Source organism: Arabidopsis thaliana, chromosome 5 (assembly GCF_000001735.4).
Source record: "Arabidopsis thaliana chromosome 5, partial sequence".
Classification (NCBI taxonomy): Eukaryota; Viridiplantae; Streptophyta; class Magnoliopsida; order Brassicales; family Brassicaceae; genus Arabidopsis; species Arabidopsis thaliana.
The window spans coordinates 20,959,879-20,979,263 of NC_003076.8; the positions used below are offsets into that span (position 1 = coordinate 20,959,879).

Sequence of the window (19,385 nt, forward strand, 5' to 3'; positions counted from 1 at the left end):
TTTTTCATTAGGATGTCTAATTCCCGCAAATAAAGTCTACAAGTTTGTTTTTAGGGTGGATTAGGTTATAGATCTTCAGGATGGACCTATATATCACGATTGTTGTTGGGGTGATTAAGTTTTTTTTTTTAAACTTGATACCAAAAACATACAAATCGCACAAAATAGTTCAGTTGTTTTATCATTGTCTAAAGTAAGTTATAGTGGGTCTTCTAGATCACACGACTATACATAATATCAATTTAAAAACTCTGGTTAGGGAATGTATCTATTTAGAGAGTTCTGATTTCCATTCTAGAAGCAAAAGATTAATTTTACAAACAACATATTAGGTTTCAAAATCTCCCATTTGTGAATTGTGACTTGTGAGCCTATAATATTCAAATTTCAAACAACACTCTTCGTCCCGTACAAATCTCCTTTCCGACTAGTAATTTTGACTTGTAACATCAGAAAATTTTCAAGAGATAAATCTATTATAACCTATAGAAAACTTTTTAAAAAAGATTTCTTACTCTATAAAACCTAAAGAATTATATATTTCCTAAATTTAAAATATTTACATTATATCTATAAAATATTTTCTATACTCTATAAAATATTTCTTAAGATTTCTAACTATATCTACATTTGACCGACCCCTTTCTATTTTATTATGTTGCATATGTCGTCAAATAAGACCTCATAGATCTCTGAAATTAATTCATGATGGATACAAATCGATGGAAGTTGATTATCCAAAGTGGTAAAATCATTAGTAACCCCAAGCTATTTTGAAGTCATACATGGAGACGAAAAAGTGGTCAATCCACCAGTAAATTAAAATAGAAAATTGTGAAATATTGACCTCAACTCACAAGCAAATAATTTTTTGAATACACGAATATAGCCAGAAACAAGTTATGACAAGTCAGGTAATAATATGTTGCGGAATTTTCGAATAATAATGTGAAGTGGTCAATACAGATTAGGTTGACTAGTTTCCCACTACAGCTACTGAGCTACACTTCACGAAATGTTTTTTTTTTTCTTGTCAGTCTCAGAATAAACCATACGTGTAAAAATGATTACTCAAAAAAAAAAAAAAAAGCCAATCATATAATTGACCTTTTACAAACCAAACCACATTCAATTTGAGTTTTACAAATAAAAGAACTTAAGTTGAATCCAACGGATTGATGATCAAACCAAACGACATTCAGACTGTAGCATGAAGGCGAGTCTTCGTTCCTCAAACGAGTACTCAACAACTTCAGGCTTTTCAGACATCAATCTTGCATTGTTGGTGAATGGTGTTGGTGCGGTGTGCATTGGGACAGAGACTGTTGCTGGTGTCGACGGGATTGGAATCATTGCAGCAACATTTTTCGGTGTTTGCATCATCATAGTCATCATCTTCTCTTCTTCCAAGTTCCTGAGAATGTTGTTGTTCTTGATAGGAGTTGCAAATGATGAGATCTCATTCACTGCGTTGTTTTTCGGAAGTTGTTGTGTTGTTGTTGTTGCTATGTTGGCCTTTGATGCAACCACCGTGGTCGATATGGGGGAAAACGGTTTGCGAACTAATGGGGATTGCAACATTTCAGAAGGATTCATTGATTGTTTCCTTGAGGGTAGTCCTGCAATGTCAAGCCCTCTTCTTCCTGCAGGAATAAGATTCATTTGCCAATGCAATTAGGAAATCTATTCATACTATGATGATAACCAATGATTTACATTTGATTAAGAGACTTAGTTACCATTTGATAAAGCTCCATCATTATGTCGGTGATCTGCTTTCTTGTTAGGCTTAGGAGTCTGATGCATTGCTGCTCCTAAGGAAAGTCTTCTGTTAGATGCACCACCGGTCGACATTCTTGGAGCCTTTTTACCACCAAGGGGTTTAGATGGGCTGGGTTTGGACCCGTAAAGTGCCTCTTGTTCTGCTATGAGCTGTCCTTGAAGCTTTTTCTGATCCTTTAATATGTAGAAAAAAGTTGCATCACATAGAGTTGGATTAGGAAGATGATATTGGGTCAAAAGTTTCTGGAAACAATAAATAGAGGACTTATACGTACCCGTTGCCGACGGTGTTCTTCTTCTCTTTCCTGCCTGAGTATGTTATACTCCTCAAGCATAGAAAGGAGACGGATCTAGACACAGAAAAAAAAATGGTCAGCCATGAAATAATAGATACTCAACTAAAACGGAAAACCAATAGAGATATTGAGAATTCATACACCATCATAGAGAAATTCAATCCCGTTTTCTTGTTCCCAAACTATTGTCTTCGAGGCCAGTGCTTCAACCATACCTGCATGAATAAACATGAAAAGAATACTACCTTTATAATCTCTATTCAGAGCATCATAAACACATAATTTATTGATAACAAAGAGCAACTTACCTGGGAGCTTGGTAACAAGATTACGAGCTTTTTCAGCGCGCTTGAGAGTAAGATGAGCTCCACGCCCAGCATTGTATCGGTTATCATCCTGAAGAGTGAAAAATCTCAGAATATGTAACAAGCTTATTTAAATTTAAAAAGATTTTGTGATTCTGACTCTAACCCTGTTGTATTCTTCAAGCCAACTTTCTTCATCGCAGGCAGATAACCATTTCTCAACCCTTTCAAGTATCTCTTTTCGGCTTAGTGCTTCCTCTTTGATCTTAGATATATGTTGCTCAAGATGCTCCAGGACCATTGTAGCATCCACAATACCAGATTCTATCGCCACGATAGTCTGATCTATAGCACTGTCTGACACTGGCAACAAGTGGGTTTTCCTACATATCTCCTCTAGTTCTGACCTTTTCTTCAACACAAGTTCTTTCATTTTGCTTGCTTTTACCTCGTCCAATCGGACAACTTCTGCCTCAACCTGTCATGTTATGAACCATAAGTTATAAGCATGGTCATGTATAGAACAGTGTAAACATGAAAAATCGCCACAGCTTACGTATTTAATGAAGTCTTCAGAGAGACTATTGGCTTCAGTTATTTCATGTTCTGATGCAGCTATATTGCAGGTAATATGCTGATACTCTTGCTGCTCTTCTATGGGTGTATCCATCAAATTCCAGAGCTCCAACATGGTTGTTGCTAGATCTTGAAGCTGCATCAAATTCAATAAGCAACAATGAGTAACAACAGCAAAGAAAATTCTACATAACTCGTCAGAGTAATATATCACTTACCCTCTGCATTCTCTGTATCTTGACCTCCATCAGCTTCTGAACTGCAGCCCCCAATTTCTCAATTGTATGATCACTTAAACTTCTTGGTCCTTCTGGATCACTCAATGTGGGATTCACTTGGCCAACAACCTCATTAAAATCCATTCCAAGTACTGAACAATGGGAATACAGAGTACACAGGTGCTTCCGAATCGTCTCCACACGATCAATCTGAGAGAAACAACACCACAAAAGGAGTAAATACAATATAATGGTCGGAATAACCAAACAAAAACAAAGAAGCAAAATATTCAAGTACAAATCAAATTTCACCTTCTCCTTCTGAAGTACTTGCAGCTGGCAGTGTAACTCTTCAAGCTTTCTCATAGACAAGTTAGTCTCATCGATAAGAGGTTCGGAATGAACAAGTTCTCCTTGACCTTTAATATCATTAGTAATACTATCTATTTGCTCCATGACAACAATGAACTGGTTTCTTCTTTCAACTTTCCTCTTTTGCATCTCTTCCAGTTCAGGAAGAATCCTCCCAAGCTCTTGCTTCAAGCTCCCAACGCTTTGATCAGACTAACACATACAAATAAATATCTTAAGCTCGAAAATTGCATAACCATAAGTCCATATCAAATTACTCATAATGAAGAATTACCTGTCTAATATGCACAGGACGCTCTCCCATAGCAGAACAAATTGCAGCTAATTGTGCTTCAGCATCAGCTATTGCTTGTCTAAGCTGAGCTCTACATCGATTAGCTTGATCAACTTTTCTTCTATAAACTTCCAAACATTCACGTTCAAGCTCAAGCAACATTTGATCTCTATCAGTTTCTGTTTCTCCAACTTCATCCCAAATAATCTAATTTTGCACAAAACAAACCAAAGAAGATCTCTAAACACTTCACACACAAAAATAGAAACAGTATCATATATAGAAAGACTCTTAATCTGCCAATAACCTGGAGTTCGAATAAAAGAGATCCACAAGTTGTCTCTACTTGAAGAATCGGATCTTTTTGAACACTTGCCATTTCGAAATGCTTAAGCCTGTAACAGGGAAAACGAAACCCTAACTATGTCATTCTCAAAATTAGAAGCTAAATTCGAAGCAATTGATTGAAAGCCTATATGATTGATTTTGACATTGCGAAGCAACAAATTGAGAGAAAACTTGCCTGAAACGGGAGATTTCTCGTAAATTTTCCAGAACTGATGATGATTTTGAAGTTTGATTGAATCTGTCACTGAAACTTCGCGAGATTAGATTTAAGAAAACGATTCAGAGAAAACTCTTCGATTAGCGTTTGAGATAGAGAATCCAATTTTAGAAACCTAGATCGAGATATTTCTGTGTGTGGAGAGAAGAGAGAAGAGAAATAGAGCCGTTACGAAGAAGTAAAAGGTTTTGGGTAGAGAGAGAGATGATGATGATGAGATTGGGAATTTCGTCCGTTACCCCAACCAGCTCAAACTATTTTTGTATATTTGGGCTTTTACTTTTTCGAACTTTTGAATTTCAAAAATCTGATTTAAGGCTTTAGAATCCAGTGCATCGTGCTTACAGTAGACGAATAGATCCCTACCGTTGAGATATTCTTATTCCCTATGAACGGTTCAGATCTCAAAAACGAAAATCTAGCATAAATTGTGTTAAGCCGATCTTTGGTCTGAACCGGTCTAATTTTAATTATTTCGGTGTAGTAGTCATACCACGCCTATCCAAACCAGACTTTCTCTGTTTGTCAATGATCAGTGTAGTCAATCTAACAGAGATCGGTTTAATATATGATTAAATGTTCCTTAGAAATCCTACTCTGATGAAGAATATATGATTAAGGTAACTAATTGGTTTAATATATGGAATTCAAAATTTAGTTTTGGTTTGGGCGTGGTATGATTATATATTGAACCAAAATAATCGAACATAGACGGGAAATTACATGCATATACTGATATACAGTATGCGTCTGGCGAGTTACAAATAATTTGAAACATTTAAAGAATCTCATAATCCGATGATTCAATAAGCATAAACATCTCTGTCGAATGAAGAAGTATTTGATCTCATCACTACATCAGGTTTATAAATAATCTGCTTTATAATTTTACAAACGACATATGTGATTGATTTATACTAAAAAAAAAAATAATCTGCTTTATAATACATCACTACATCTGTTAATCCCAAGTGTCGAACATTTGAGTAATCATTTTTTCTTTTTTTGAGGGGAAAGTTATATGTTGCCGCGGTTTTGTGTAGGGAAGAGTGTAACTTTTTAAAAATTTACTGCAACACCGTCCCATCAAGTTCTGTCTAATCCAATTCACCCAGGCAACAATTACTATGGGCAGTTTGGTTTTCCTTTGGTCATATGTTTAATTACTGTTTTTGAAAAACTGGAAAACTGCTATATCGTCCAAATTTTCTATTTTTGTATGAGTAAATTAAATTACTTTTGGAAAGTTACTTATTACAAAACAACTCAGTATTCTACTTTCCCCTTCTTGCTTGTTTCACTGTGAATCAATGGCGTCTTCTTCTCTATCACACCTTTGCAGCTGCACCTCTTCTCTGCATCATCCTCTCTCACATTCTATTTCGGCTAACTTAACCTCCAAAACAAATCTTTCCTTTCAGTTTCTTGCAAACAGACAGTCCCCACTTCTCTCCTCAACCCCGAGATCTCTCACCGTTATCGCCGGCGCCACGGCTCCGTCGAAACTTAGAGGCAAAACCAAAAAAGGTAAAATCGTTTCTCTGACGTCCGTTTCCTTATAAACCTTGTTCGTGTTACTGAGCGAGTTTGTGTGTATTTTCACAGTGGTTGGAATTGTAAAAATGAATGTATGGGCCGGAAAAGCAACTTTGGCGCCGCCGGTAAATCCGGCGTTTGCTTCGAGGGGAGACAGTGAAGACAAACAAATGGCTAAGCGTTTCTGCAAGGAGTACAATGCCCGAACCGCTTGATAAACTCGGTGATATAATTCCTGTCGTAATCACAATCTACGATGTTGGGTTTTTTTTTCTACCCTAATCTTTACACTACTTCAATCTTTATATCCGATGTAAATTCTTAACTAGAGAAGAGTAAATTTGCCATCAGTGGATGGGTTTTTGTATAGAGCCGCTTTTGAATTTTGTTACGTACTATTCATATATATATATAATTGATGTTTTGTTGTTTCATACTTCATAGAGTTACATGTGTGGTTTCAGGACCAGAGCTTCACTTTTATCCTCAAGACCCCTCCTACTTCGTTTTTGTTGCTTAAGGCTGCAGGTAACTCTTCTTTTGTCCAACCCTAATTGTGTACCATGAGTCCATGACCCAATGAATGTGTATTTAATTTAATAATAGAAATTTTCAGCTGCATACATAATTTGAGTTTTGCTAGATCAATATTACTTGTGTCCCTTCTAAAACTATATGTATAAAGTGTGGAACAAAAACAATTGACAAGAAAATCACGTGTGTTTTATTTACATTCATTTTCACTTCTTTGGAGTTTTGTGATGTTTGACTTTATTGACTTGTGAAAATAGGTGTTAAGAAGGGATCAAAAGATCCAAAGCAAATTAAAGTTGGGATGATAACAATAGACCAAGTGCGCAAAATTGCAGAAGTAAAGCTGCCTGAGCTGAATTGCACAACAATTGTATCCACTATGAGAACCATTGCAGGAACTGCGGGTAACATGGGGATAGACATTGACCCTCCTATTCTTGAACCTAAAAACAAAGTAGCTTTGTTGTAAAAGCCTAACATGGGGTTGTTTTTGATAATATGATTATGAAATTGATACAATGTAATTGACAAACCCTTAACCGTCTTGTTGCCAAATCCAGCAAGGGTTTTTAGTGGGTTTCTATGTTGGGTTTTTTTTAAAAAATGGGCCCAGATGAAAAAAAAACAGAACAATCCATTTAGGATCGTTCATAAAATTGGGTTTTTCGCGACCCAATAGAAACTCATACGTGACTTCATTTTATTGGGTAAACGTTTTGACTAAACAAAAAAAAAATACGCGTTTTTTTTCTTTTCTTTTTCTCTCTGATTTCTTCGTGGTCGCCGACGGAGACCCCAAATCGATTCTGCTTCGAACCAAATCGAAACCCTCATCATGGTTCGTATCTCTTCTTCTTTGAATCGATTTGATTTTATGAGCTTTGAAATTGAATTTTGAAAGAGATTATGATCTGATTGCATTGGTATGTATATTGAATTACGAATTCTGGGAATTTTTAGTTCGTGTACTAAGCTTGAGCTGCATATGTTGTTATTAGCTTGTTCTTAGTTTTCTATATGTTTGCTTCATTCTCAGTGAAGTCATATTGTTGTTTCTATATTAACATAGAAATTTCAGATCTTTATGTGTTTGTTCTGTAGCTTTGTTTGTACCTATATCCTTCAAAGAAAAACTTACGGATTCAGGTATATGTTTTGTTGTGGTAGATAGAGGAGCATTATGTGGCTCAAGGTTTAAGTATTGTTGGATACTTTCATGCAAACGAGAGGTTTGATGATGTTGAGCTCTGTGGTGTGGCTAAAAACATTGGTGATCACATTTCTCGCTATTTCCCTCAGGCACCAATTCTCTTGGTAAGTAAATGTCTTATCCTTTGTTTATGGAATGCTTTGGCCAGGCAGGAAGCAAAAGGCTGCGAGTATCCAGTGTTCCGAGCAAGCTTAAGATTAATGCTAAGGTCGCCAAAAAGTAAGTGTTCCTCTATTTCTCCTGTGTTTTTTTTACTCTGTATAATTATCCTGCCCTGTTCTTCTTCCATCATATCTCATTTGCGTCTTTATATCAATTACTATTTCAGGCTTAAAGAAAGGCAGTGGTGCGACTATCTCTGGTTTGCATCAATGTCTGACTCCAATTTGTTATCTATTTGATAGGGAATATAGTTGTGCAATACTCAGCAGGCTTTAGGATTAGGAAGTGGGACTCAAAGCACTTACTTCTCATAGTCAAGAACCATCTCGAAGCTAAAGAAAATCTAAAATATGGAAGACATAGATACAAGCTTACAAGTGTTGAAAAGCCGAGCACTAAAAGTATAAAAATGAAACAAAGGTGGAAAGAAACTGCTTTCTCTATCTCATGTCTGTTTTAAGGTTTCTTCGGTCACTTAAGAGACAAAAGGCATTGTTTTGATCACTCTTTGAATCACTCTTATTTTTGAATTAGAGCAATACCTAAAGATCCATCTTCTTATAACCATCATACATGACCGCCATATGATTAACACAAGCCATTGCAACTTTTAACCACTCTTCGAACATAGTTAGTAAAAACAAGAAAAGAAAAAAACACTATATTTAATTGAGGTTCAATCAAGACTAAACCAAATGATTTACACCACTCATAGTCTCAGTGTGGTTGAGAGCACAATCGAGACATTATTCTTCTCAGAAAGTGTTGGAACAAACTTATTGTTTTTGTTCGGTTTATGTTTGTCTTATGTTTCAATGTTATGATTCAATGTTATGATTGATCTTTTTATTACATTATGCTCAAGTAAAATATTAACAAATTTTCTTTTTAATTTTTTTTTTTTTGTTTTAGAAACCCACTTAAAGATTCTACCAATGAACCATAAAATTTTCAAAAACTCTAAAAAATCTCTAAACTACAAAACTATCAAAATTTATTAATAAAAAATGTATAGAAACTTTACTTAGAAACTAATCACTGTGGTTGCTCTTACATTTTAAGATGAGTAGTAACTTATTTGATTATGACATACGTAGTTTGATTTCTCTAATTGCTAATTTTAAAATTACTTTTGTAGTATATGCAAAGTATTATACTATTATTTAAACTTGATTTCTATTTTTTCTAATTCGAATTCGTCAAGCTTTACTACATGAATTGAAAAACCTATTCACATGCACCATTTTTTACTTTCCATTTTCAATTTGACGTATTCTTTTACAACAATTCTTTATTATTTTTGTAGTGTTTATGCATGGAACATAAAATGATTTCACGTAATATTGGTGCAATATTTTAACACTTAAGTTAATCAAATATATTATATACCATGTGATTCGGTCGTAAAACAAGAAAAAATATATGAAAACACAAAGGAAAATAATTTGCATAACGTCCAGTATAAAAAAGATGGTTCGACAATATATTTTGGTTCTAACGTTTATTTCTCAAAACTCAAAATTCAAAAATCTTAAGATCGAAAAATTCGAACCGAGTATATTAATGTATGAGAGTAATTGGTTTACTTAAACCAGATAATTAAGATTGAATTGATGTAAACCGAGGTCAAAGCCTCCATATATATAAGTGAGAGTTACTGAGAAGTGAGAAATAAGCAAATCAGTTCTTCATTTCTCCTTCTTCATATAAAATCCTCTCAGGTATCAGAGCAATTTGCTCCATTGCGTTGCTGATTTCTTCAATTGATCGTATGTTTTCTCCGATGACGAAGAAACAATCCAAGCTCAGGATTTACAATCAGAAAATGTTTCACCTCGCGCTAGTAGATCTCCTTCAACTCGAGAGATTCCGCGTCATGATTCTTCCCCGATTGATACCAATCGTGTTTCTTCTGGATCTAACGATTGTATCTCTGTCCCGACCACCCGAGAATTGCTCCGATTTGCTTTAGCGATGCAATTTCGCTTGTTTGGTATGTCTGAAGTTCCCGAACTCTCTTTCAGTCTCTCTAAGCATTTAGCTTCTGGATATCTCTATGTTGATGATGTTTGTTGCAATATGGAGATTTTCGAAATGTTAATGTATTCGTAGAGAGATGGAGATTTGGTTAGAAAAACTTAAATTTCAAAGAAGCTTCTAGTGATGAACTTTCTTTAGCCATCTAATTTAATATACATCAATAAATAAACAATGTATGAGTGGAAACCACCTGGAAATTTTGTAAGGGCATGTAAAGTTTTTGGTCAAATTTTGGAGTCAATGATCTCTATTTAATTCCCTGCAGTGATCAAGAGTTTGATACAAATGATTTTATTGGTTTCTTCTTTTGATCCACTTCCATGGCTTCTTCTTCTTCTCGCAGCTGGACATACGATGTTTTCCCGAGTTTCAGTGGGGAAGATGTCCGTAAATCATTCCTCAGCCACCTTCTCAAGAAGCTTCATCGCAAATCAATCAATACATTCATAGACAACAACATCGAGAGAAGCCACGCGATCGCCCCTGACCTTTTATCCGCGATAAATAACTCGATGATCTCAATCGTGGTATTCTCTAAGAAGTATGCTTCTTCCACCTGGTGCTTGAATGAATTGGTGGAGATCCACAAGTGTTATAAGGAGTTGACTCAAATTGTCATTCCGATTTTCTACGAAGTTGATCCTTCTGATGTTAGAAAGCAAACCAGAGAGTTTGGCGAGTTCTTTAAAGTGACCTGCGTGGGGAAAACAGAAGATGTGAAGCAACAATGGATAGAAGCTCTTGAAGAGGTAGCAAGTATAGCCGGACATGATTCTAAGAATTGGTATGTGTGTTTGGTTTATTTCTTTGCATAGGCTCTAATTTTGGTTTTAGTGATGTTCATTGTTTTCTTATGAGTATCTATTGACTTTAGGCCTAACGAAGCAAACATGATTGAACATATCGCCAAAGATGTGTTAAATAAACTTATTGCAACATCATCATCGAATTGTTTTGGAGATCTTGTCGGGATCGAAGCTCATTTAAAGGCAGTGAAGTCAATCTTGTGCTTGGAATCTGAGGAAGCAAGAATGGTAGGGATTTTGGGGCCTTCAGGCATTGGTAAGACTACCATAGCTAGAATTTTATACAGTAAGCTCTCTAGCCAATTCGACTATCACGTTTTTGGTTCTTTTAAGAGAACCAACCAGGACAACTATGGCATGAAGTTGAGTTGGGAAGAGCAGTTTCTGTCAGAAATTCTAGATCAAAAGGACCTAAAGATAAGCCAATTAGGTGTGGTGAAACAGAGGCTAAAGCATAAGAAAGTACTTATCGTTCTTGATGATGTGGATAATCTAGAGCTATTAAAGACTTTAGTGGGACAAACCGGGTGGTTTGGACCTGGAAGCAGAATTATCGTGACCACTCAAGATAGGATCCTTCTCAAGTCTCACAAGATTGATCATATTTATGAGGTGGGGTACCCATCGAGAAAATTGGCTCTTCGGATTTTATGTCGATCTGCTTTCGACAGAAACTCCCCACCTGATGGTTTCATGCAGCTTGCAAATGAAGTTACAGAGCTTGTTGGTAATCTTCCTTTGGCTCTCAATATCATGGGTTCGTCTTTGAAAGGGAGGGACAAGGAAGAGTGGATAGAGATGATGCCTAGTCTCCGAAATAGTTTGGTGGATGGAGAAATTCTGAAAACATTAAGAGTCAGCTATGATCGATTACATGGGAATTATCAAGAAATATTCCTTTATATTGCGTGTTTACTAAATTGCTGTGGAGTCGAATACATTATAAGCATGCTTGGAGATAATGCTATCATTGGGTTGAAAATACTGGCTGAGAAGTCCCTCATACATATATCACCACTGGACAAAACTGTAGAGATGCACAGTTTGCTACAAAAGTTGGGTAGAAAGATTGTTCGTGATGAATCCTTTGGAAATCCTGGAAAACGCCGGTTCTTGTTGGATGCTGAGGATATTTGTGATGTATTTACCGATAATACCGTAAGTTCTTACATAATCTTTTCTTCACTGACTCTATTGACATCTAAGCAAGTCACTATTAAAAATTTGTTTTGATTGTTAAGAGAATGATTTTATATAGTGGGGATTATATTTCAGGGCACAGAAACTGTACTAGGTATATCTCTTAACACATTGGAAATCAACGGGACATTGTCTGTAGATGATAAATCATTCCAAGGTATGCATAATCTCCAATTTCTTAAAGTTTTCGAGAATTGGCGGCGGGGGAGTGGTGAAGGCATATTGTCTTTACCTCAAGGCCTCAATTCTTTGCCCCGAAAACTCAGACTACTACACTGGTATAAATTCCCGTTGAGGTGTATGCCTTCTAACTTCAAGGCCGAGTATCTGGTTAACCTAGAAATGGCGTATAGCCAGCTTGAGAGGTTGTGGGAAGGAACTCAGGTAATACTATTAAGTAAGATTTTCTTCATTACTTAACTATTGTCCATTTTAAAAGAAAATCTTGCTCTTCTTTCTTCACTTCGATTGATAAATATGGAGTAAACAAAATGCTTTTACTTATTGAATATATGCATTATTTTTTTCATGTTCTGTTTTCAGCAACTTGGAAGTCTCAAGAAGATGGATCTGTCCAAGTCCGAAAATTTGAAAGAAATTCCAGATCTTTCTTACGCCGTAAATCTAGAGGAAATGGATCTTTGCAGTTGTAAATCTTTGGTAACACTTCCTTCCTCAGTTCGAAATCTTGATAAACTTAGGGTGTTAAGAATGAGTAGCTGCTCAAATGTCGAAGTTCTTCCAACTGATCTCAACTTGGAATCTCTCGATCTCCTTAATCTTGAAGATTGCTCACAGTTGAGAAGTTTTCCTCAGATTTCAAGGAACATTTCAATTCTTAATCTAAGTGGAACTGCAATAGACGAAGAAAGTTCTTTATGGATAGAGAATATGTCTAGGCTCACTCATCTCCGCTGGGACTTTTGTCCACTGAAAAGTCTGCCTTCTAACTTTCGTCAAGAACATCTCGTTTCTTTACATATGACACATAGCAAGCTTGAGAAGTTATGGGAAGGAGCCCAGGTACTTATTCCATTTTATATTTTGGTCTTCCTTCGCTTTGCTTTTACATTTTGTTGATTTAGCTTGCATACATGCATCTCTTTGAAGAAGTTTAATTAACGTCATGCTATAAGTATAACTGTATAATTTGATTTGTCAATCTATTGTTTAATCCAAACAGCTCTTTTTGGTAATAACTAATAAGTCATCATTTAGATAAAATAAAACATCATTTTCTTAGATAATTATGGCTGGCTCATTGGACTCATGGGTGCCTATTTTCTTGTTTATTTTATTTGTATTTCAGCCTTTTGGAAATCTCGTGAATATTGATCTTTCGCTATCTGAAAAGCTGAAAGAATTTCCAAATCTTTCAAAGGTCACCAATCTCGATACGTTGGATCTTTATGGTTGCAAAAGTTTGGTGACAGTTCCCTCCTCAATTCAGAGTCTCAGTAAGCTGACGGAATTGAACATGAGAAGATGCACAGGTCTCGAGGCTCTTCCTACGGATGTGAACTTGGAATCTCTTCATACTCTAGATCTCAGTGGGTGCTCAAAGTTGACAACTTTTCCTAAGATTTCAAGAAACATTGAACGTCTCCTTCTGGACGACACTGCGATTGAAGAAGTTCCTTCGTGGATTGATGATTTCTTTGAGCTCACTACACTCAGTATGAAAGGTTGCAAGAGGTTAAGAAACATCTCTACAAGCATTTGTGAATTGAAATGTATTGAGGTGGCAAACTTCTCTGACTGTGAAAGACTCACAGAATTTGATGATGCAAGTATGGTAAGAAGAATCTTACGCACCATTGATGATCTGATAGCACTGTACGAGGAGGCTTCATTTCTTCATGCAATATTTGTACTGTGCAGAAAACTCGTATCAATATGTGCAATGGTTTTTAAATATCCCCAAGCTCTCTCTTACTTCTTCAACAGTCCAGAGGCTGATCTCATTTTCGCTAACTGCTCCAGTTTGGATCGAGATGCGGAGACACTCATCCTAGAATCAAATCACGGGTGCGCGGTCTTACCAGGTGGAAAAGTGCCTAACTGTTTCATGAATCAAGCTTGTGGAAGTTCCGTATCTATTCCTTTACATGAGAGCTATTATTCTGAAGAATTTCTTGGCTTTAAGGCTTGCATTGTGCTTGAAACTCCGCCTGACCTGAATTTTAAACAATCGTGGATTTGGGTACGCTGCTATTTCAGAGACAAATGTGTCGAGCATAGTGTCCAGTTTTCCTGGGACTCGAATAAGATGGATCACCTGCTTATGATCAACTTTCGGCTCCCTACAAAAGAAATAATTGGATGTCCATCTCAATTGGACACCGATGACTTGATGTTTTTTTTTTACCACCATATGTATTATGCTTGTAATTCCTACGTAAATCCTTCTCCATGCTCAGTCCAAAGGATAAAAGGATGTGGTATAAAATTTTGGGATGTCTCTCCCAGAGTTCTATCTCAAAGTGAGCTTGATACTTACTTCTCCTGGCCAGGTAACTTCTAACATTTTACAACTGTAATTTTATCCTAATTCATAATGGACTAGAACATGACTAAGATTAGACCAAGACTAAAGTGATAAATGACTATCAATTTCATAGTTTTTCATGCCAACCAGTTTCTTCTTCTTCTTGCAGTTAAAGGTGAAGGTGAAGCTGAAGGTGAAAGTGAAGGTGAAAGCGAAGACGAACAAGAAGAAGACGAAGATGAAGATGCATATTTGGAGATTGAGGATGACTCGAGCTTGTCGTCGTTTGTAGGTATTGAGAACATCTTACAGCTCTAGTTTTCTACTGATTTAGGATCAACTTGGGATTAGACCATGAATATAGACTATAGTCTCTAACGGTGACACCTTCATGATTTTCACAGGTGGAGGAGAATATTGGTGAATCTTTTCTAAATACAAACACCTTAGTTCGGTGACTCTTTGAGTTTGATGGTGAACTTTGAGGCTATAATTGGCTCAGGCAAGAGTTCTTCTACTGGATTCAATAAAAACCATCATCTTTTGGATTTAATAGCTTAGCTTCTCTATTTTTGGTCTCAAAAACTAAAGTACAATAACGTGTATATACTTAATAATGAACCACACTTACCGTATTATTGATTTCGATCGATCAGTTACATTCACAGATGAAACATGTTGCGGTAGATTACCATTTCATAAATCATACAGGATCAAGTTCAAAACAGCAAGTTACTGAATCCACATCGTACTCGTCACACGTTGCACTCTTAGTGCTTTCGGCAGACCACACGAGCTACAAGAGCCAGGCAGTCCTTTTATCCATAACCAAAACAAATATGTGAAGAATTTTTGTACCATCTCTATCCAATACTATCTTAAAAAACAATGTGTAAACAAACAAACAAAAATTATGTTAGCGTTCGTCTAGAAGATTATAAACAAAAATTATGATTATAAAGATTCTTTCATCTAAAAGAGTAACTAATCTAATAGAACTCTTATGTTTGCTTTAAGTTACATTGTACGTAAAAAAAGAGAGACCTACAAGTGTGTGTATTGTGTAATGAATATACTTTAGAAATCCTTAAATCAACTAATCCGTGGTATGAATAAATGATCTTGTACGTATATATAAATATATCTTTTGCTCCTAGATCAAGATGATGGTGAACTTTGTCTGCCTTCAAAATCTCTCCTAATAATCTCCAGAACCATCTCGTTCCATGTGTCCACTGGCCCTGGCATGCACCAATGCAAACAGTCTTGTGGAGGAGGCTGACCGTCTGGTCCACGTTTTGTGATCTTTTTCGGGTCAGGACTCCTGTATGGACCAGGATGACCGTCGTGGCGATACCCGAAAGCCTCAGTGATATCCATTAGCTTCAGCTTCTTCGATCTATTCCCGAGCTTATCATCCGCGACAGCACGGTGAAACCCTGTTGCTTGCTTCTCGTGCATTATCTCTGTGAACCCGTTTGTAACTAAATTCCCAGGAGGAAGCGGCTCTACTTTACCTGTGCATGATCCACCAGTGTTCCACGCACCGCCTTCATAATGATCAGGCGACCAAGTACGTAAGATGGTCAGACCCGTGTAGTTTGGGTGTTTAGCCATTGCCTTTATGATTGTTTCTACAGAGATCCCAAATGCTTCGACGTTGTTAATCTTTTCGGGTTTTGATTTGTCTGGCCACCATAACTGGCCTCCCACAATCTGGTCATTTAAAATATAGACAGACTGTTTTGCAAACCAGTGACCTGATGAAAGTACAACCACATCGAAATTCGGAAGAGCTTCAATTATGCGCTCATCGGGTTGGTCAAGCTTGAGTTTAGTTACACCATCTGTAGCAAAACCAAACGGTTCATTGAACTGATGGACCAGCCAAGATGACCACATCCGAGCTATCATCACCGATGATGACCTGAAATACCATCTCTGCATCTTCCTGTTCCCACGGTTAACCGGAGTTTCTACCTGAAAACAACAACATCATTCAAAAGTTTAATCATACAGACAAAACAAACTCTTGGAAAAAGAAAGAAGCTCTATATAGTGACACAAAGTATAAGAAAACACTTGCCTGCCAAAGAAGACACATCATGGACTCCATCTGATTACGAGCTACTGAATCGCCTATAAAAGCTAGTGTCTTGCCTCTCATTAGCTCAAGAAATTTCTTAGCATCAAAACGCGGAAGATCACACTGAGACGGTTTCCATCTCCAGTTTTCATACCCCTTGTCAGGTCTTCCATTGCCCTGACAGTTTTGCATCTGTGTCAAAAGAGGACAAGAGTTGTTTGTATACAACGGTCCCATCGGATCATAAAACCAGTTACCATGATATAAATCACATTCTGCAAAATGGTCAAAGCAAATCAGAAAAGCTTCAGTAAGAAAAGTGATAAACACAATTTCAAAAAAATCCTGAGAGAAGACATGAAGGAGACATAATTGTCAAAAGGTAGTTATATTTTACCAAATCAGATAACTATTAGTATAAAGGAGGTACCTAACTATATAGTCCAAAGGTCATTAAGATTCCAGATTAAGGACTTAAGAGTTAAATGCATCATTAATTAGTAGCATTGGTTTTTTGTCTCAGTGATCCTTCAAGAGTAATTAAGTCAAATCATCATTAAATAGCTACTTAACTTACTCCACATAAATTTGCACACTAATCTACAACAATTAGAGAAACTTAAGCAATCACTTAACAGTACCTGTTTCTACATGATCTTGTGTAGCTTCTTCATCAATGGAAACATTTGAAGACTTCCCTGAGTTTGTTTCTTCACCTAATCTAACATCATTCGAATCATGAGATCCCTTGGGAAGCACTTTATCATCACTATCTTGTGTCAATACTGGTGGTGACTCTGAGCTAGAAACAGGAGATGGGTTACGATCAGGATCATGGATACTATGGTGAAACTGGACGTTTTGAGTGGTCTCTGTTCTGTAGAAATAGTCAGTAACAGAGGAACCAATGGGATACGTGAAAAGAAGCAGAGAAGCGAAGATGACGAAAGAAGTTAATCCACCAATAGCAAATGCAATTGAAGAAACTTTTCGAGGAAACAACAACACAGTCGTCTTTGAATTTGAAACTCGTGGAGAAGCCAAAGTCATGATTTTTCTGCACAAAACCTATAAAAAAAAACAGAGCAATCATTCATTGATGGATTACATATCTAACTGGGTTCCGCTAAATCACAATAAAGTTTCGATTTTTACAATTTGTTTACTAATCTCTATTAGGTGAAAAAAGGAATCAATAAGAGAAAAACTTACATTTAGAATTGAAAACGAGACAAGGACGATCGAAGAAGCTTTTGCTTTGGAGAGGAATAAATAAATCGACAAGATCTGGGAGTTTGAGAGAGAAGCGTGGAAGGAAGAACAATGTTATGAATTGTTAAAGTCAAACTTATTTTAGTCAAAAAAAAAAAAAACTAAACAATTTAGGAGTTTTTTATTTTTCTTCTTTTGAAGTTATTTTTGATTTGGTTATTGTGTATGATATTATAATTCATATAATTATTACGGTTATATTTCATAATTAGTTTAATCGTGTATGTTCAACTTTTTTAATTGAACTAGATTATTAGTTAAACTAAATCGAATTACGATTGGTTAGACTGTTAGATTTTTATTAAATCAAATTTAACTTGAAAATAAATCAAAATCTTCACTCTTCATTTTGATTAAACTAAACAAAAAATAAACTAAACAATTTAGGAGTTTTTTCTTTTTTCTTTTTTGAAGTTTTTTATTGATTTGGTCATTTTGCATGATATTATAATTATTACGGTTATATTTCATAATTAGTTTAATCGTGTATGTCCAACTTTTTTAATTGAACTAGATTATTAGTTAAACTAAACCGAACTACATTTGGTTAGACTATTAGATTTTTATTATATCAAACTTAACTTGAAAATAAATCAAAATCCTCACTCTCGATTAACAATAAACGTTTTCCCTTTCTTCCCCTTCTTGCGCTTGTTCTTTTCAAGCTTCTTCTCCTTCATCAACTTTTCAATAAACTCATCGTTCTTTTTCTCAAACTCTCTCAGAAGTTTCTTAAGTTGCTGCTTGTCGTTTGCCAGTTTCCTTAAATCTGCAGTAGTTAGTTTGATTTTACTTCCAAACTTGATTCACAGAGAAATAAGCTTCCTTATGTCATTCTCCACGTCATCCTCCTCCTCCTCTTTCTTCTTGTCCTTCTTCTTCTCCTTGAGATCCCAGATAATGCCAACTTCTTCTTCAAGGATTTTTGTATCAAAGTAGTCATTTTCGTTACCAGGTGCAGAAACAGTCCACTTGGAGTAGTTGATAAGGTCACGTTCAAGGTTAAAGTGATGAATGGCATATGTGTATGCAACAGACACAGATCCATCCTTTTCCCATGAGACATGAGCCTCTTCTTTCTCCTTCTCCACAAGAACCTTTTCAACTCCCTCTTCTTTCCCTTGAGCTTCAAGTCCCTCTTTCCTCTCCTGAACCACACGTTGAACTCCTTTGGCCACTAAAGGATGCCAAAAATCCTCGAAAAGGAATCGAGGCTTTGGAGCCTAAGAGAGTATCTCTTTGTGAATAGTTTTAACAAGCACAGTGTAAAAATTTTCTTCCTTGACATTTTTTCTTCTGGTAATGAGAAATAAGATAAAAATTTGGAGAAAAAGAGGATGAAGCAGAAGAAGAAGTATGTAAAAAGAGTAGTTATAGGTGGTTAAACTTAAAGCTATCATTGTTGTCGTCTTGTATGGGGGAGGAACACTCAAAATCGTTTCACAGAGACTTGCAGGAGGTTTCTTATTTTATGAGGACAAGAGGTGAGAAGTAGAGGAAGCCCAAAGTTGGTTATTTTCCTTTTCAAGATTTTTCAACAATTAATAAGAAATATTATATGAACGTATCTTTAAATCAATTAATTATTAGCATTTGTTTTCATAAACCTTATAAGGCATCCCCTTGTTCTCCAAAACAATTACTGTCATCCTCTTTCTAAGTG

At 36.1% G+C, this 19,385-nt stretch overlaps 6 protein-coding genes across 14 annotated transcripts; 3 read left to right on the forward strand and 3 right to left on the reverse strand.

The window, feature by feature from the left end:
• Positions 1-900: 900 nt before the first annotated feature.
• PLE (Microtubule associated protein (MAP65/ASE1) family protein) lies at positions 901-4,659 on the reverse strand. Its single transcript, NM_124539.4, has 12 exons — positions 4,347-4,659; positions 4,131-4,218; positions 3,824-4,030; positions 3,490-3,741; positions 3,178-3,387; positions 2,940-3,095; positions 2,550-2,861; positions 2,387-2,474; positions 2,220-2,293; positions 2,058-2,132; positions 1,740-1,956; positions 901-1,643 (listed from the first exon to the last, which is right to left on the reverse strand). The coding sequence occupies exons 2-12, from the start codon at positions 4,200-4,202 to the stop codon at positions 1,183-1,185; spliced, it is 2,124 nt and encodes a 707-aa protein (NP_199973.1). The 5' UTR covers positions 4,203-4,218; positions 4,347-4,659; the 3' UTR covers positions 901-1,182.
• Positions 4,660-5,698: 1,039 nt separating this feature from the next.
• Positions 5,699-6,927, forward strand: AT5G51610 (Ribosomal protein L11 family protein; the record flags this gene model as incomplete). The annotated part of the gene is made up of 4 exons (NM_124540.1): positions 5,699-5,915; positions 5,994-6,049; positions 6,389-6,452; positions 6,716-6,927. The coding sequence occupies 4 exons, from the start codon at positions 5,699-5,701 to the stop codon at positions 6,925-6,927; spliced, it is 549 nt and encodes a 182-aa protein (NP_199974.1).
• A 228-nt stretch (positions 6,928-7,155) lies between these two features.
• AT5G51620 (Uncharacterized protein family (UPF0172)) lies at positions 7,156-8,628 on the forward strand. 4 transcript variants are annotated; one of them, NM_001344944.1, is made up of 4 exons: positions 7,220-7,296; positions 7,626-7,728; positions 7,821-7,887; positions 7,997-8,383. In NM_001344944.1, the coding sequence occupies exons 1-4, from the start codon at positions 7,294-7,296 to the stop codon at positions 8,067-8,069; spliced, it is 246 nt and encodes an 81-aa protein (NP_001318779.1). In that variant the 5' UTR covers positions 7,220-7,293; the 3' UTR covers positions 8,070-8,383. The 4 variants fall into 4 exon arrangements, with proteins under 4 accessions (NP_001318780.1, NP_001331959.1, NP_001078744.1 ...); NM_001344943.1 differs by having other exon boundaries at positions 7,156-7,296; positions 7,626-7,887; positions 7,997-8,628; NM_001344945.1 differs by having other exon boundaries at positions 7,156-7,296; positions 7,626-7,887; positions 8,073-8,628.
• A 621-nt stretch (positions 8,629-9,249) lies between these two features.
• Positions 9,250-16,062, forward strand: AT5G51630 (Disease resistance protein (TIR-NBS-LRR class) family; the record flags this gene model as incomplete). 6 transcript variants are annotated; one of them, NM_001344947.1, is made up of 9 exons in its annotated part: positions 9,444-9,823; positions 10,214-10,654; positions 10,745-11,834; positions 11,952-12,260; positions 12,420-12,899; positions 13,186-13,671; positions 13,758-14,389; positions 14,534-14,656; positions 14,769-15,174. In NM_001344947.1, exons 2-7 carry the CDS (start codon positions 10,383-10,385, stop codon positions 13,788-13,790), a joined length of 2,670 nt encoding a protein of 889 aa, NP_001330480.1. In that variant the 5' UTR covers positions 9,444-9,823; positions 10,214-10,382. The 6 variants fall into 6 exon arrangements, with proteins under 6 accessions (NP_001330479.1, NP_199976.2, NP_851172.1 ...); NM_001344948.1 differs by having other exon boundaries at positions 9,509-9,823; positions 13,186-14,389; positions 14,769-14,866; positions 15,033-15,208; NM_001203587.1 differs by having other exon boundaries at positions 9,565-9,823; positions 10,136-10,654; positions 10,745-10,932; ... (1 more) ...; positions 13,186-14,389; positions 14,769-15,038.
• On the reverse strand, positions 15,302-17,790 carry YLS7 (trichome birefringence-like protein (DUF828)). Its single transcript, NM_124543.3, has 4 exons — positions 17,663-17,790; positions 17,092-17,518; positions 16,451-16,725; positions 15,302-16,344 (listed from the first exon to the last, which is right to left on the reverse strand). Exons 2-4 carry the CDS (start codon positions 17,498-17,500, stop codon positions 15,523-15,525), a joined length of 1,506 nt encoding a protein of 501 aa, NP_199977.1. The 5' UTR covers positions 17,501-17,518; positions 17,663-17,790; the 3' UTR covers positions 15,302-15,522.
• A 534-nt stretch (positions 17,791-18,324) lies between these two features.
• On the reverse strand, positions 18,325-19,371 carry AT5G51650 (uncharacterized protein; the record flags this gene model as incomplete). The annotated part of the gene is made up of 3 exons (NM_124544.1): positions 18,325-18,522; positions 18,565-18,945; positions 19,330-19,371. The coding sequence occupies 3 exons, from the start codon at positions 19,369-19,371 to the stop codon at positions 18,325-18,327; spliced, it is 621 nt and encodes a 206-aa protein (NP_199978.1).
• Between the last annotated feature and the right edge of the window lie 14 nt (positions 19,372-19,385).